This window comes from Dermacentor albipictus, chromosome 3 (assembly GCF_038994185.2).
Source record: "Dermacentor albipictus isolate Rhodes 1998 colony chromosome 3, USDA_Dalb.pri_finalv2, whole genome shotgun sequence".
Taxonomy (NCBI): domain Eukaryota; kingdom Metazoa; phylum Arthropoda; class Arachnida; order Ixodida; family Ixodidae; genus Dermacentor; species Dermacentor albipictus.
In genome coordinates, this window is record NC_091823.1 from 157006062 (window position 1) to 157023104 (window position 17043).

Below are 17043 nucleotides of genomic sequence, written 5' to 3' on the forward strand. Positions count from 1 at the left end.
AGCTTCACACGGTCGCTAGGAAGAATAAGAGGGGTCATTGAAAATCGAATGGCTGAACTACACGTGCCGAGAAACGTGACCACCATTCACTGTAAAAAAAACGCGATATAGGACGGTTTATCCCATGACCCTGGAACCATCAATGAAAGCAAGCCATTCGCTAAGATCTGTTGTATTGAAGAACTATATTTAGTTGTTGCGTCAGGCTTCTAGAAAACCAAACCACCTGCCATTACAAAATACATTTCGGCTCTTTCGCAGTGCCTCGTGGACTGGAAATCTGAGTAGCGCTAAGAGCATAAGGATGGATCAAAGCTACAACACATGACGCCAAGTTTCGAGTGCTTATTTTGAGAACGTACACATTCTTATGCATACCCATCATTGTGCATGCGAAGAATCCTGCTGTGAATCCCAGTTGTAGCAGATAGCATCACGGAGGCAATTCTCGAACATTCGTGTCCTGAATTGTCTATATTAACTGCTTCAATTATCTTACGTGTTAGCTCCACTCTGACTCTTGCCACGACGCTGCAGCGTTGTTTATAAGCACTGTTGATTTCCCCATGGCGCCCTTCATACGGTTTCAGAAAACGCCCTTCAGTCAAACTCAACGGCGGCCGACATAACTTTCTGACTTTGTCAGGAAACCTGCCTCATTTGCCGCCTATGACAGAAGACTTGCCTCCTTTTGTCACATGTCGTAGGCATGTTTTAAACATGCTGCAATAAACTGAATTTAAAGAAAAAAACATTTCAGGCGCATTAAGTGCCGCCGGTAGCGTTGTGGTCATGCCCGCATAGACTTGAGTCAAACGGACCAATAATCGGACGCCGCACGTTTCATGAATCCGCGCGCAAAAGCACGTTCCCGGCTGAGTCGCCAATCTCTCTCCTCGTCCGTCTCGATGTGCGCCCACGCTTCTTTCTGTTAGCACTCGCAATTCGTAGCCAAATGTGCCGCCCGCTGCCTTGGAGTCTCGGCCGCCCTAGAAGACTGAGACACGTCGCTCACACGGCGGTATCGTTCGACAATTTTCGTGCACATGCGTGAACCTAATATGGAGTCCCTCAGCAGGCAACGGTGCGGAAGTTACGTAAGTGGCTTGGTGGCAAAACCTCTTTTCTCGTGTTTTGCGGTGTGAATGTCTTGAATCTCCGAAGGGTTCGGGGCCGTCGACCGACAACTTTCACTGGTGGACTGGGCGGAAAAGGCCAAGAAGCCCAGGGCCTTACTTGAGCCCTAACCCTCAGCCACGTCCCTCTTTACCCTTCCCCCTTTCAATAAAGTTTATCACCACCACCACCACCACCACCACCGAAGGGTTCTACGAAAGAACTGCTCCCTATACGAATGCACTGGCATTCTTGGGGTACTCCACCGAATTTTCGAAGGCTATACCTACCTGTATATCGATGTATGTTTTTATCTGACCATTTTTCCGCTAACCTCGGTCACTGCGTAGTGCACGGTCAAACGGTTAGGACAGCAGGTTGCTGCGCCGACGGAACCGAACCCGAAACCAACCGTCGGACGAACTTGTCTCACTGAATACGTGGCAATGTGTACGGATGTGCCGCTCTTCAGCGAACCTCTTTCCCGCCGACATAGGTCAACGTAGATGCGGAACCGGGTACACCACGCTCTGCAAAGCAATTCTTTGACGCCAACTTTGAGCGCGGGGTGTGTGCCAATCGGTCTGTGCTCGTCTTCAATGAACTTCTTTGACGCCAACTGGGCATACGTTCCAGTTGGCATGTGCCTCTATTCAATGAGAAAAAGAGAGCCTTTTAATTTCTCAGAAAATGGACGCAACCGAAGCCACGTCACACCGATGCCTCAAGGACACCAACCAAACGCTTCAGCAGGCTGTGCCACAAAAGCACTGGGTATGTTCCGCTTTGCAATGGATGTCGTTGACGCCAACGATTTAGCGAGCTGCACCATTAATGCAATTGCTACGTGCCGTGCTTCACTGCACACTCACCAACTTGACTTCCTGTGTGACGCTGTGTGTGCGGCAAGCGATGGCGCAACCCTCGTATGCTGGGCAGCATACGAGAGTATATTAGCCGCGTGCCTACGCTCCTCCCGTGTCGACGCGTTGCGTGATGCCACCAGGCGAGAAGGGGTGCTTCGCGTGCAGCCGCCTTGACTCTGAACAATGCTGGCTGTCGCTCCCAGGGATAGATCTACTAGTACGTATAAATATCCGAGTTAGTGGACGGCCCGATGGCCGTAGCTGAAGCCCGCGTGGTAGTGCATCACACGCGTAATGCGCAGTTTGTGGGTTCGATCCTCGCCGGGGACAAGTTATCTTTTTCTCCAGGTTCATTTACACACTCCTTCATTATTTTCTGAATCTCAGATACAATCACCGTTATTTACTCCTGCTTGCCGTGGCGTCATTGCCTGCTGGCGTTATATGGTCGCGATAAAGCAAAATTGAACGTCGCTGTATGCCTTCTCTCTCACATATATATATATATATATATATATATATATATATATATATATATATATATATATATATATATATATATATATATATATATATATATATATAGATCAGAAGTTGCTGGAATGGTGTCGATACTCCTATCCGCTGTCTGTTATCACCGAACCTTCTGTAATCTCATTGCATGTATGCGCGTTGTAGAGCTATCTGGAACACACGCGGGTACCAGCGATTACTTCGGGACCTTCCACGACTGATGGATAAAAGCTGACGCGCTTGACCCGCTGATCAGATTTTCGACGATCGCCGACAGTGTTCGCCGTTATTATTGCGCTTCAAGGGTGGCCTGTTCTTGTGGGCACAAGATAGCCCAATAAAAGTTACTTCCGTCTTTCACAGTATTGCTAGTGTGTTCGTTACCGTCACTACCACGCGACAACATATATATATATATATATATATATATATATATATATATATATATATATATATATATATATATATATGTTGTGAGCATTATTCATGCGCTTCATATTCTCACCTGTACATACTCATCATCACCGTTTTGGGGCCTGGTGGTGGGGCTCCCACTCGAGAGAATAAAGAAGAGAGTCGCTGCCTAAACCTTGTCTCACAAGTGGTGGAGTGTGCTGTCCGGTTCCTTCGCCCTCTCGCTCCCAGTCTCTCTCCAGCCTCACCTACGCTACATCCCTGGAGCTCCGCTCGGGTCGCCGCCTCTACCAACTGCACTCAACCATGTCGCAAGACCAGCAGACCAGTACCACGACATACAGCTTGCCTACTCCTGCGGGAACCCCTTCTTGGACAGTCACCACCCCTCAGAAGGATCCACCGGTATTTGCTGGGCTTTCAGGTGACGACGTTGAAGACTGGTTGGAGCTATACGAGCGCGTGAGTGACTTTAACCACTGGAACCAGCAAAACTTGCTCACGTTGCCTTCTACCTAATCGGAGTTGCGAAAACTTGGTTTTACAATCATGAGCTCGATTCGGTCATCTGGAGCATCTTTAAACACCATCTACGCCAGATTTTCGTGAACTCGTCGGTCCACTTCGATATCGCTAAGAAGAAGCTTGCTGAGCGGGTACAGCACTCAGGCGAGTCCTACACTACGTACATAGAGGACGTCCTCGCCCTCTGCCGCCACGTTAACACCTCGATGGCAGAGAGTGACCGCGTACGCCACCTGCTCAAGGGTATTGGGACTGCGGCATTCAATGCTCTTGCAGTGCTGAATCCCACTATCGTCGCCGACATAATCAATACGTGTCAGCGCCTCGATGACCTTCATATGCTCCGCTTACACCCTGATCCATCTGATTTCAAGGCATCCAACGACAGCGAGCTACGTGCTTTGATTCGCTCCATCATCCGTGAGGAACTGCACGCCCAAGCTTTGTCAAAGCTTCCTGAGGTCCATCTGACGCCTCCTGGTGGCGGCCTACGCCATATCGTGAGGGAAGAGATAGCTGCCGTGACCTGCCCGCAAATCACGAGCCCGTACCCTATCCATACGCCAACGTATACGCTCAGGTTGCCTCTATAGCGCCACCGTCCCAGCAGCCACCACAACAGGCACCTGCACAGCACCATCGCCTGTTCCGTCTTATAACGCATGGAGCCCGCCTCGACCGGTTTGTTACTACTGCGGCATCCTTGGCCACATTTCCAGGTTTTGCCGACGCCGTCAGCAAGACGAAAGACGTGGCTATGACGGCTTTGAAAGGGATCAGTTTTCTGGCCCTGTACCACGACGTCGGCGTTCTGACTACGATTATTATCCACGATGTTCCCCATCTCCACAGGACTTCAACACTGCCGGTTCATTGCGTTTCCCGCGTCGTCGCTCTCCATCACTGGTGCGGCGCTCTTCTTCCCCCTTACGACCGGCTACTTCGTCCTCCGATCACCGCCTGGAAAACTAAATGGTGCAGCTTCAGGCGGGAAAGCTGCATCTTTTGGACAACGTGAAACTCCTCCGGAGCGCCCGTCAAATGTACTTTTGGTGTGTGTAGAAGGTGTCCGAATCGAAGCCTTGGTTGAAACAGGTGCATCGCTTTCCGTTATTAGTCCTGACTTGTGTTCTCGATTGCGAAAAGTGAAGACACCATTTAATGGCCCTCCCCTTCGTTGTGCTAATGCAGTTCTTGTTCAGCCCTCCAGCGTTTGCACTGCGCGCGTTTTCATTGATGGCATCCTCCACTACATTCAGTTCGTCGTGCTGTCTTCGTGCACTTACGCGATGATTTTGGGATGGGACTTCCTGTCCTCCGCATCAGCTTTCATCTCTTGCCGTCAGTTAACTATTCATATGACGGACACTGAATCTTCGTCCGCTGTCAATGCTCATAGCCTGCGTTTTGTCACGTCTACCGACTGTTTCATTCCCGCGGGCAATGAGCATATTCTGACACTGACTTCCGACACTATTATTAATGGTGATGTGTTCCTTGCACCGAGCGGTTACTGCATTTCTGGTGGGCTTAGCCTTAATCCTAGCCTAGTACGGTTTCAGGATGGTAGAGCGTTAGTCGCTGTTTATAACCCTACTTCTTCGCCAGTTGTGCTCTCCCAGGGCTCTACTGTGACATGCTTTACTGACACCGAACCTCTTTCGCTGGTACCGCTTCACACCGAATCACCACCTTTGTCTACCACAACGGATTATCACACTGCTGCCGCTGCTTTAACGGCCACGATAAATCCCGATTTGACCACTGCGCAGAAAGAAGACCTTCTGGCACTCCTGCACGAACACAGAGCCTTATTTGACGTCCACTCCAAGCTTCTGGGGCGCACTTCCGTCGCAGTACATCGCATCGAAACCGAAGGCAGTTCGGTTGTACGCCGCCGCCCGTATCGCGTGTCTTCCGCAGAACAAAAAATCATTGGGGATAACGTTGATGACATGCTCAAAAGAGACATCATTCGGTCATCCTCCAATTCTCGGTCGTCTCCTGCCATGCTGGTTCGCAAGAAAGACGGCTCTGTACGATTCTGCGTCGATAATCGAGCCCTTAATAAGATCACGCCCAAAGACGTATATGCGATGCCAAGAATTGACGATGCCATTGACTTCCTCCAGGGTGCAGAATATTTCTCTAGTCTAGACTTCCCATCCGGATACTGGCAAATCCCCATGCACGAAGCGGACAAGGACAAGACAGCCTTTGCAACACCAGACGGACTTTACGAGTTCAACGTCATGCCATTCGGTTTATGTGATGCCCCTGCAACATTTGAACGCATGATCGACACAGTTTTACGTGGCCTTAAATGGAAGACTTGTCTGTGCTATTTAGATGACATCGTTATTTTTTCTACAACTTTTCGTCATCACCTTGAGCGCTTGGACGAAGTTTTCACATGCATTTCCAACTCTGGACTCCAACTCAACACAAAGAAATGCCATTTTGCCAGAAAGAACATCAAAGTGTTGGGCCATCTTATCAGCAAAGATGGGGTTCGACCAGATCCCGAAAAGGTTGCTGCCGTGCTTCGCTTCCCTCGCCCTGCAAATCAAAAGCAATTTAGAAGTTTGTTGGACCTGGCATCCTACTTCCGCCGCTTCATCAGTCATTTTGCGGCCGTGGCGTCGCCGCTACACAAGTTGCTCACGTCGGCCACTGCTTTCCCTTGGACAGATGAATGCGAACTTTCTTTTCAAGCCCTCAAGCAGGCATTAACCACCGACGCTGTCCTCTGTCACTTCGATGAGAACGCACCAACTTGCTTGCACACCGACGCTAAGTGGCCATGGGATCGGTGCTGTACTTTTACAGCGTGATACCACCTCACGAGAGAGAGTTGTTGCCTATGCCAGTCGCGCACTAACACCTGCCGAAAAGAATTACTCGATCACAGAACGGGAATGTCTCGCAGTAGTTTGGGCGATCCAAAAATTTCGACCATATCTTTACGGACGCCATTTCACGGTCATAACCGACCACCACGCCTTCTGCTGGTTGTCGTCAATCAAAAATTTGTGCGGACGACTTGGTCGCTGGGTGGTACGCTTACAAGAGTACGATTTTGACGTTGTCTACAAGTCTGGGAAAAAGCATCAAGATGCCAACGCTCTCTCTCGCTGCCCGCTGCCACTATTAGCTTCGAGTACACCTCTCCATTGCTCGCCACTTGATGATGAGACTAAGTCGTCACTCCCGTTACTACTGTTACTACCTCTATCGGTTACTGACACGTTATCTTCCAATCGCCTCACTCACCTTGCCTCGTGTCAACATTCTGACCCCTACTGCGACAGCATCATCCAACGCCTGTACGGAACTACATCTGCACCAATTGCCAGATTACGTCGACAACTGCGACTATTTAAGCTTGACAACGATGTGCTGTACCGCTACATATACAATTCCGACGGACACCGTTGGGTGCCTATTCTTCCACGTTCGATGCGCACACAAGTCCTGGAAGCCTTGCACGAAGACCCATCTGCCGGCCATTTGGGATTCCACAAAACATACCACCGCGTTAGGAGCCGTTTCTTTTAGCCAGGCATGTCTACCTTTGTGGCCAAGTACGTCGCTTCTTGCGTTCAGTGTCAACGGCGGAAACGACCGACTTCGCCTCCTGCTGGGCTTTTACAGCCCATCCCATGTCCCGAGACACCGTTCGGCATCGTTGGGATAGACCTAGTCGGCCCTTTGCCCCTAACGCCAGCGGGTCATCGATCGGTCGTGACAGCTGTTGACCAGCTCACACGTTACGCAGAGACTGCTCCTCTACGCTCTAGTTTGGCCTCCGACGTTGCCACCTTCTTTCTAGATGCCATTGTGCTGCGCCATGGTGCACCTCGTGTACTTAATGTTAAGCGACCGCGGCAAGACTTTCATGTCAACAATGCTCGCAGACGTACTCGGAGCTTGTGGCAGAGTTCATAAGACAACATCCGCATATCACCCACAAACAAATGGCTTAACCGAGCGATTTCATCGCACACTAATAGATATGATATCAATGTATATCGGGCCAAACCACGACAATTGGGACAAACTTTTACCTTTCGTGACTTTTGCTCACAACACCGCTATCCAACGAACTACGGGATACTCACCTTTCTACCTAGTTAACGGCCGTTCACCGACATTCACCATCGACGCCGCTTTCTTCAATGCCCCAACTAGCACCTCGGCCAGTATACCCGAACACTTCGTCTCGAGACTTGAGGAGTGCCGTCAACGTGCCCGCTTCAACACAAAAGTCAGTCAGCTAGATCGCAAGCAACGTTACGACATCTCTCGTCGCGACGTCTCCTTTCATCCTGGAGAGGAAGTGCTCCTGTGGACGCCTATTCGTACACCCGGTTTGTGCGCGAAGTTTGAATCCCGCTTTCTTGGACCCTACACTATTGATGAACAAACATCCCCCATGAACCATCGCGTTACTCCTGTAGACGTTTCTTCCGACCATCGTTGTCGTGGTTCGGAGATCGTTCACGTTTCGCGCCTAAAACGATTCGTTCGGCGTTCCCCTCCTGGCTATGTCGCGGCCTGGCTGGCCGCTTGCGCGTGCGAGGAAATTAGTGCGAGCATTATTCATACGCTTCATATTCTCACCTGTACATACTCATCATCACCGTTTTGGGGCCTGGTGGTGAGGCTCTCACTCGCGAGAATAAAGAAGAGACGGGCAGCCTAAACCTCGTCTCACAATATATATATATATATATATATATATATATATATATATATATATATATATATATATATATATATATATGTGTGTGTGTGTGTGTGTGTGTGTGTGTGTGTGTGTGTGTCCTTTTTTCGTAGAAGTTTTTGGAAGGTGATACGAGACTTCTCATGACGCGTCCACATTGTGCACCCTCTTGGCGAGGCGGCACTGATCGCGATTGCTAGACTCGCATTGCGCAGTGCCGTCGCCATCTTCCATGCCAGCGCTGCTCGCATCGAAGCTGGCAATCTCAACATCACACGGGCAAGTCGATCGCGCAGGCAAATTTTACGGGGACTGAACGCACAGGCTTTGGTTGTGCGAAATGTTGAATATGTTCACCTACAGAAGGCACCCCAGTCTAATGCAAGATGCATGAAGTTTAGCACAGTTGTATTTCTTAGCGTGAAAGCGACACATACAATGCAGGAAAAGACACTGTCATTCGGTTGTGGCGTATTTACGATGTAATATAGCACTATGTCAAAGCTCATGCAAATGTTACAGCGTATTCTTCCCAATGAGTTTGAGTTTTTAGGACGCGGACTGTGGAAACACATTGGAGCGATTATTTCGAATAAAACAGAAAAGTAAAAGGAAATTGCATACCGCAACGAGAGCGCGAGAAACCAGGGCAGAGACAGAGTAGACCAATTGCACTAGGTACAGAACATGCCATCCTTGCGTCTTTATTTCCTTGCGCCTCACTTGCACCATCTGGTACAAACGAGGCCAAATTTGTACCTTTCTTTCATACTAAACAACGCACGAAACTGAGTTCTTCTGCGATATTTTGCAAACAATGTAGCTACATCTTAGCACGATGTTATTCTTCGCAGCATTATGGTGGCAGCAGGCGGAGAAGCTTGCCTGCTCCGTCATTTAACATAAAAATATGGAGCTGCAACGTGCATATATAATTGCTCATCGCGGCTCCTCGAACTAACACCGCACTGCTGCACGCTCTGCGTTATGAGCGGATTTGCGCCTGTTCCACTTAAACGGTGTTTAAACGCCGTTTAAACGCCACTCACGTTTACGTAGAGATCCGTGATTCTGAGCCTGGAAAGGTTCCGCGCATGGGCCACGCCTTCTGCCAGCGGCTTCAGCCACAGGTCCTTCTCACCGGACAGCGCCAGCAAGTCCAGCGAGAGCTCACGGAGGTTTGCCGACAGCAAATGGCCGACAGCTTTGCCGAGAATGAGAGAAGCAGACTCGCTAAGTTCGCATCGGCTCATGCGAAGGCAGGTCAGCGAATCGCTTGCTCCGATGTTCGCGCAAAGCATCCGGTCGAAATCGGTCTCGGCCGCGAACAGGTCGACGACCTGGAATGTTGTAATGGTGCTGATTAGGCTTCAGTTGTCGAGGAGCGGGTGATGTATTTAAATTCGTACTTGCGCGCTCACATGAATGTGATAGAGCACTTGCCATTCACAATAAAGTTATGTGAAAAGTATCATTTCAAGACTGGCTTTTCGCATGGAGTCCTTGTAAAAATTGTGCGTGATGTTCGAGTGCATTATAACAGAAAGTTTCATGAAAGTGGGAAAGCAACACACAGTCACTAGAGACAAACCTTAATTTCCAGAAGCACATTTTAAGTTGGTACAAATATTTTTTATTCGCGCATTATATTTATGTATTAAATTTTGTTTGTACGTATGGTTTATGACACGTGGCATGAGAAATGGTTCTTGCCTATTAAATTATTAATGGGTGCGTGAACCGATTCTGAAAATTTTAACATGTTTTCAATAAACTTGCACATCCCGTGCCTAATTGAATGGCGAGTGGCGCTGTGCTTTTTAGTATTTTGTGGGCTTTTTTTAGGCTTGGCAATTTTTTTATATTGGGCGTATTTGGCGACAGAAATTGTACAAGGAATTTGCGAAGATGGCATGTAATTTTCTCACTCACACTTCTGCTTTAAAGATACTATTAAATTTAAGTTAACTATTAAATTTAAGTGATTAATTATTAATAAATGATCGTATAACTAGGCGAAATAAAAAAAATCTGACGTGCTCCAAACGAGGGAAAGTATTACCTTGATTTTGTCCAGCTACTTGACGCTTGCATAATAATAAATTTTGGTACAAGTCACGTGGGACACGCGGCATTTTTCTTTTGCGAGAACGCGTGCCCGCCATTCGCCGTCGGCGGCAGTGCTACGTGCTTTTCTTAAACCTCAAAATAGACCCAAGCCCCTGTGAGAGGTGCGAGCAATTCTTTTTAGACCAGCCGCATGGAAGGTACACAGAGCATACATTGGTCTTAAGAAAGTAAGCTCCCTCGCTACTTGAGCAGTCTAGCTACCAATAGTAAACACTTGCTCACTAAGAAGGTATTCAGCACTACTATAGTCTTTTACATATTCGAAGCAACCTTGCCCCCGCATTGCCAACCGACCCTGAATTCAAAACTATTCCTCCGCTTCAACGAGTTGAGCAAGTGCCACTTTTCTGCTGAAGAAGGCAACGCGCTTCTCAAGAATTACCGTGTGTCGTCAATGAAGCACAAGGGCCATTTCTCGATACGGGTGGCGCTATCGTCGAGTTTCTGAAGTCTAGGTGCAATACTGAGTGGAGAAACGTTCATTAATGCGGGGGTTAGGCTTTATCGCTGGGCGCCATTGTAGCCATGTTTTCCATAGCACCGAACAGGGTGACGCAATCGCAAGCGTAGGCGTTGTTATTTTGTGCACTTCATTCATTCCCATGAACAAAGATCACTGCGTTTGCTACAGCGAAGTGAAGAACGAAATGTATTTCAGCCCAAAACACTGCTCCTTTACTCACTTCACCTGTGAACAAGTAGGATATCTATAAAAACTGTTATATAATACATGCGCTTATGCTCTTGTACGTTTTCTTTACGCCATGGATAGCATGAGACGCCTTCTTATAGTTCATAATGTTGCATAAAGCGTCAGCTATTTTTCGTTGATGACTCGATACGTGATAAGATCGATGACAAGCTAATGGTTTTGGTGCTTTATTTATTAAAGCAAGCCTATTCTCAAGAGGAATGCAAATTAGCGATTGTCTTTTTTATTGATCCATAATTTTATCATTTGTACGACACAGAGGGCTGGCCCACTGGTTTCTCAATTTCTAATTCTTGACTTGATATAAGATGTTCATGTATTCTACTTGAAGGCGTGAAGGTGTGCTAGTAGGAAAAAAAAAAGAAGCCATACCTCAAAACGCTCGATGCACCTGTGTGTGTGCAGGAGAAGCAGCAAGGTCGTGGCTGCATATGCGAATACCATATCGTCTTTGTGGGTCTTCTGAAACTCGAAGTCTCCGACCCTGCGTATGGCATGCTTGCCTGACATGACTTCTGTCACTTCAAAGTCCAGCAACCAGAGGACGGCGTTGATCTCCTCCAGGTGCCTGACTAGGTGACAGAGTGTAGTCTGCGTCCAGGTACACCGTAGAAGTACTTCCAACCCAGCTCCACCGATGGCAGAGTGCAATGGCTGCAGCCCATTCGGCACTAACGACAGCTTTGCCTGGAACTGCCGCTCGACGTGGTTGAAGAGGCTATTTAGCTTGGTTATTGCTTTTTCTTCTTGTGAAGGAGCTTTTCTGCACTGCGCGGAAGCAAGCACACGAAAGGGGGCGTCTATCAGGCATGGTCCTTAAACTAGTATTAGACAAAATGCCCCAGACAACGCTAATCGACACTCAATGCACCACAGCCTTCTTAGCTGATAGGCCATACCCGGTGACTCATCGATGCTCACTTCATGAAGCATGTTTTGCGTCGCAACAATGTTTTGTTCAGATATGTATTTTACGCAGGAAAATTATTTAAGCTAACGCCTGAGTTGGAGCAACAGTTCGCTCTTGAAAGCTAGATTCGGGAATTTTTTTCTTGAGGACAAGGTGCTGCAATTAAATGGCGCTGCGAAACTTCCAAACTGCTGCAGTACTGCGGCAACCCACTAGGCTCATAGTCCCGTTCACTTCAACTAGTAAATATGTTGTTGTTTCCGCAATACTGTGTTTATAGGCACATGTCAACAGCACAAACCAGCGGAAAATATGCTAGCGCGTGAGCTGGCATCCTCAACCAAGACATCAATAAGTCATCTTGACTGGATGTATAAATAAAGTTGGAAGTTGGGAAACAAGCTAACCACTCCGTTTCCGCAATGCCATTAGACTGCTCGTGAAAAGAAAGACGATGACCCCATCGGTACCAGCCGTCGAGCGAGAGCAGGGCCTCTCGGGCCTCGTAGGCACCGGATAATATTACAAAGAGGCTAAGGTCTATCAAGTAGCCTCAACAGTAGCTTTTAGTCGCCTTCCTCTGACCGAAACAAGCCGTTACGCGCAATCTTCGACATTATGTTGCTTGGTGGCCATTTTCAAGCATGCATCACCATTCAATAACCACCGTTTAATAAAGCATTAGTTTTTGTTGTGGTAGGCGCCAGCGCCTGCCACAACTTTGCGCCTCTGTGGAAGCGTTATGCAGGTCGACAACGCACGAGACGCCAAATAATGCTGGCTCGCGTTTGAGGTAGCAAAAAATATTCAAAGAACGCTCCCTCACGCGTCTTTCATCTTCCTGACGGTCAAGTTGCATGAGTGATGTACTTCTCCGCTTTTCTCCTCTTTTATGATTATGACTGGTCATTTCACTCAGTTTCGACATTGTGTACCGTAGGCCACACATGCCGATTTTTGTCGCGCATAATTACAGGAGAATGGGCAATTAAAAACGTATCGTGAAGGGAGGCAAATCTTGCCATTGTAGAGTTGAAAGCGGCGACCATTGCAGGTATTTCCAGTTGGAAAAGCGCAATCGCATGCATGCGATTTTCGAGTGGCGACGACGAGAGATAAAATTCCATTGGAACTATATGTAAAAACAGCGTAATAATTGTAGTAGGTCTCTTCTAAATATATGACATCAATTTGTTGAGATCAAGTCTTGAACCCGCAAAGCATGGCCCCTCCCTAAAAGAAGCTAGCGCAAGTACCAAATTTACAACTCGGTAATATAGCAGTAAAGAACAATGGAGTTTCACCGTTAACCGCATGTAATAATAAATCTAAAAGAGAGAAAAGCGATACATTATTTAGCGATCTCAAATAAACCGCCGACTTTGAAGTAACCCTTTTGCACGAACATCTTAAATAATGTAAAACATTTCACGCGAGCTTTGAATTCCTGTCGCATTTGACCGATGGAGAAATCGCAAAAGTACGTCCTCAGGAGCTCGGAAACATGCAAAACGCGTTTCGTTCGCAATAAATGATCTCTTATTAGAGTACTTGTAGGCATTATACTTCTACCTCGCACCGGAAAACCGGTGCATTGACGGCGGGCAACACCAGGCTTATACCGTATCGGGACAATATGGCTATAGGCGTGTCCGGTGCTTCACGCTGTTTTCAGTGCCCACCATCTCCGCGTCCTTTTCCACATGTCTAACGCCAGTGCATACACTGGCGCATTACAGACACGTAGTTAGGGGAATTGAGGTACTTGAGAAGCTTGCGGTTATTAAAGAATTAAGTCATGGGGTTTTACGTGCCAAAACCACTTTCTGATTATGAGGCACGCCGTAGTGGAGGACTCCGGAAATTTCGACCACCTGGGGTTCTTTAGCGTGCACCTAAATCTAAGTACACGGGTGTTTTCGCATTTCGCCCCCATCGAAATGCGGCCGCCGTGGCCGGGATTCGATCCCGCGACATTGCGCTCAGCAGCCTAACACCATAGCCACTGAGCAACCAAGGCGGGTGAGCTTTCGGTTATAACCAGGTTGCTTTCGTCATGGTAAATATACCCAACGTCTCCCGCAAACCTGCATTCTGCGCTGAAACAGCATCGTCGATAATGCAAAGAGAGATTCCCAGGCAACGAAGCCGCTCACGAGCTCGCCCGAGCACTCTACCACCGGGCAACCTTAGAGCAGCTAGTTCCAGGGATAAAAGATAGCATCATCACGTACAGGGAAATTGTCAATCATTACAAAGCCGAAAGAAGAATCTTTCCGCCTCAGCATTGGTCTCTCTCTCTGGAGGACGCTCGCATTTGGCGACGCCTCCAGGGAAACTATTATACATCACCACATTGGAACTACGTAACACAGACGAGGGACTATAACGACGCCCTCTGCAAAATTTGTAAGCAAAAAGGTACGCTACACCATATAATATGGGAGTGTGCTGGCTCCCCAAGGGCCGAGAGAATTGACAGTAGAGAAGCCTGGAAGGCCTTGCTCCAGAGCGAGTCTGAAGACGACCAGTGTCGAGCAATCCGCGTGGCCATTGAGGCCGTGAAGACTCACCGTCCTCAACGCGCGGGGACTGCTTCGTCCTCCAGCCCCTACCTACGTTTAGGTTAAGAGGCGGGCACCCCAGCTCGGTGGAATAATAAGGTTTTCAATCAATCAATCAATCAATCAATCAATCAATCAATCAATCAATCAATCAATCAATCAATCAATCAATCCACTTACCACTGCCCTCATGAGCTGCTCGTTGAAGTCTCGCGGGTCGAAAAAGTGCTGGCGCCACTTTTCGCAGCCCTCCAACGACGAAAGCCGTCTCTTGGCGAAGTGCGCCTTCCTCGTCATATCCCCCGGCGCATCGAGCTCGGTCGCCCGTTCCTCTTGGAAATTGCAGAGCGCACTGTCATCGGACGGAAAGTAAAACAAGGGACGAGCCATGTGGTTCTCCTCGTGACTTCTTCCTCACCTCAGGCCGAGAAGCAGTCCAGCAAAAAAAGATAGGATTTCAGGCTCGAGATTCGAAAAGCTTGCCGCGTGCTGCGCGAAAAAGAACAGGTGGCTTGCGCGTGGTCCTCGTCGTCGTCGACTCCGCGGGCGAAAACGTGCTCGCGCTGTCCGTGTTCTTTTCGTGCATCGAGGCCAGTGGCCGGCGTGTCCACAGGACTCCACAGTCGAAGATGCAGTCCCGCGCCGAGGCGCGGCACCAGAGATAGGACCGATAGATCTCGTTGATCCACTGAGCGACGACGAAGATTTCTTTCTCTCGCCGTTCTGACACGTGCTGCCGCGGCACGTGACAATGCGGCTGCCACAATATCGCGATGACAAAGCATCGCCTGCTGCTGCACTCTGCCGTGGCCTAAAAAAGGGCAGCCGGCAAACTGTCATTTGCTCTTATTCGATCGCAGATATGCGGATTCCGCCGCCATCGTACTGTCAGGCTATCGCCGACGCACGCGCGAATAGCGCGATAATTATCAGAGGGCCTGCAGAGACTTCTAAGACTGCGCTTGGCTGCACTCCCGAGCGAAGTGGACGCACCGTCAACGCTCCGCTAAATCGGCTCGGTTGTGGAGAGCGTTCTGCCTCCTTCAGATGCTGGCGTTGTGCGCACGCACTGTAGAAGCACGCCGGCGTTCTTGCCGAGCTGCCTCGTGTGTGCACGGGTGTGAACTGAACGGACAGCCAGCGCCAAGCAAACGCTATCTTATATTTTATTGGCCGCCGACTAGCGTCGACGGCTTCTCGTCAATCTCATCTCGTGCACTATCGATGGGGCCACGCCCGCACCCGTCACTAGCGCCTGTCCTCATTGCGCTAGCGTCCTTAAGATGCCAGGTTGCTGCCAGGGCGCTATTCCTTCCGCCCAGTGGCAGTTGCCTTGCGTGTGGCGTGCGTGGCAACCGCGCATAGTTTGAACACCGCCCGAAAAGTTCGACCGTAACGACAAACCTTGTTATCGCTGTAGATGCTACGCCCTTCGGACGAAACTGTCCATTGTTTTTCGCAAGAAATTTTAATATTCACATTTACATTATGGAGCGTCCGCCTTGGTGTTTTTTTGTCGTTGAGAATAAGGTGACAGATTCGAACTCAAGACGCGTTTTGTTGCGGTCGGGACGAGAAAACTTTCGGATACTTGTAGATTTGTAAGCGCATGGTAAAGAACTCTACGGAGCATAATAAGTTGTTTAGTACCTTTAATGACAGAAAAGCTGAGCGGCCGTTTGAAGTAAAACATCTGCCCTGCTACTTCACTTTGGGGAATGGAAAGGGGATTAAAAGGAAAAGAAGCAAAGGTGGTGATGAGGACGGAAATGCTGGTGAATAAGCGAAGAGACTTGAAAGTATAAAACCCATGCCACCCCTTTGCAGTAACTTGAATAGGGACATTAGAATATTCCGCCTACGCCAAGGGACCGCCGAAGGTCCCACTAGAGCCTCTTCAGAGAAAGACTGGTTGATGTACAGGGACAAAGGTACTGCCAGTAATTGTCATTGCGCATCATATTGAGGACAGAGGCACAAGAGATGTTCTTCATTCTCGGGCAAACTACACTCCTCGCAGTCCGGTGTGCTAGAGGAAAGCAAGCGATACTTGCGCGATAGCATCCGAAAGATTGAGGAAGCAGTCAAGAAAGAGACAGCATGAAGTCAGTGAGAAGGAGACTTGGCATCGAAAAAATAATACAAGATGCTTGCAATAATAGATAAATGCAATGACGTCAGAAGCAAGTTCCACAGTATAGCAAATCTAGCAAAGGCATTCCACAGGAAAGTGTACAGCACCCAGATCAGCCACGTAACCTTGATTGGAAGTAGCGGTGGCTCAGGATACAGAAATTCCACGCGTAACTAGCGATGAAGCGACAAGGGCTTTGCAAGATATGTTTAGAGAAAAAGCAGCAGAGCAGAGCAGCAATTTTACAAACGATGGAGGTATATTAACTTCATAACCTTCCGGTCTTTTAGAGGCATCCTCAACGCCGGAGTTGATGTTGGGGAAATGTGAACATCATAATATTTCAATAAAAGGAAGATGTTACAGGATTGAGCACACCGATTCGACTGCTTCCGCGTATCGCAAAAACGATTCGCCACGGTAATTCAAAGGA

At 48.5% G+C, this 17043-nt stretch overlaps 1 protein-coding gene across 2 annotated transcripts in view; it reads right to left on the minus strand.

Annotated features, from left to right (window-relative positions):
* The window catches only part of LOC139057001 (uncharacterized), a 42808-nt gene extending 27823 nt beyond the window's left edge, over positions 1-14985 (minus strand). The window contains exons 1-3 of one of the 2 annotated variants that reach the window (XM_070534805.1): positions 14657-14984; positions 11375-11770; positions 9210-9500 (exon numbers count right to left, since the gene is read on the minus strand). In XM_070534805.1, coding sequence (XP_070390906.1) covers positions 9210-9500; positions 11375-11770; positions 14657-14866 — 897 coding nt within the window. In that variant the 5' untranslated portion in view covers positions 14867-14984. Of the gene's footprint in view, positions 1-9209; positions 9501-11374; positions 11771-14656 lie in introns of both variants that reach the window. The other variant, XM_070534804.1, reaches the window with a different exon arrangement.
* Between the last annotated feature and the right edge of the window lie 2058 nt (positions 14986-17043).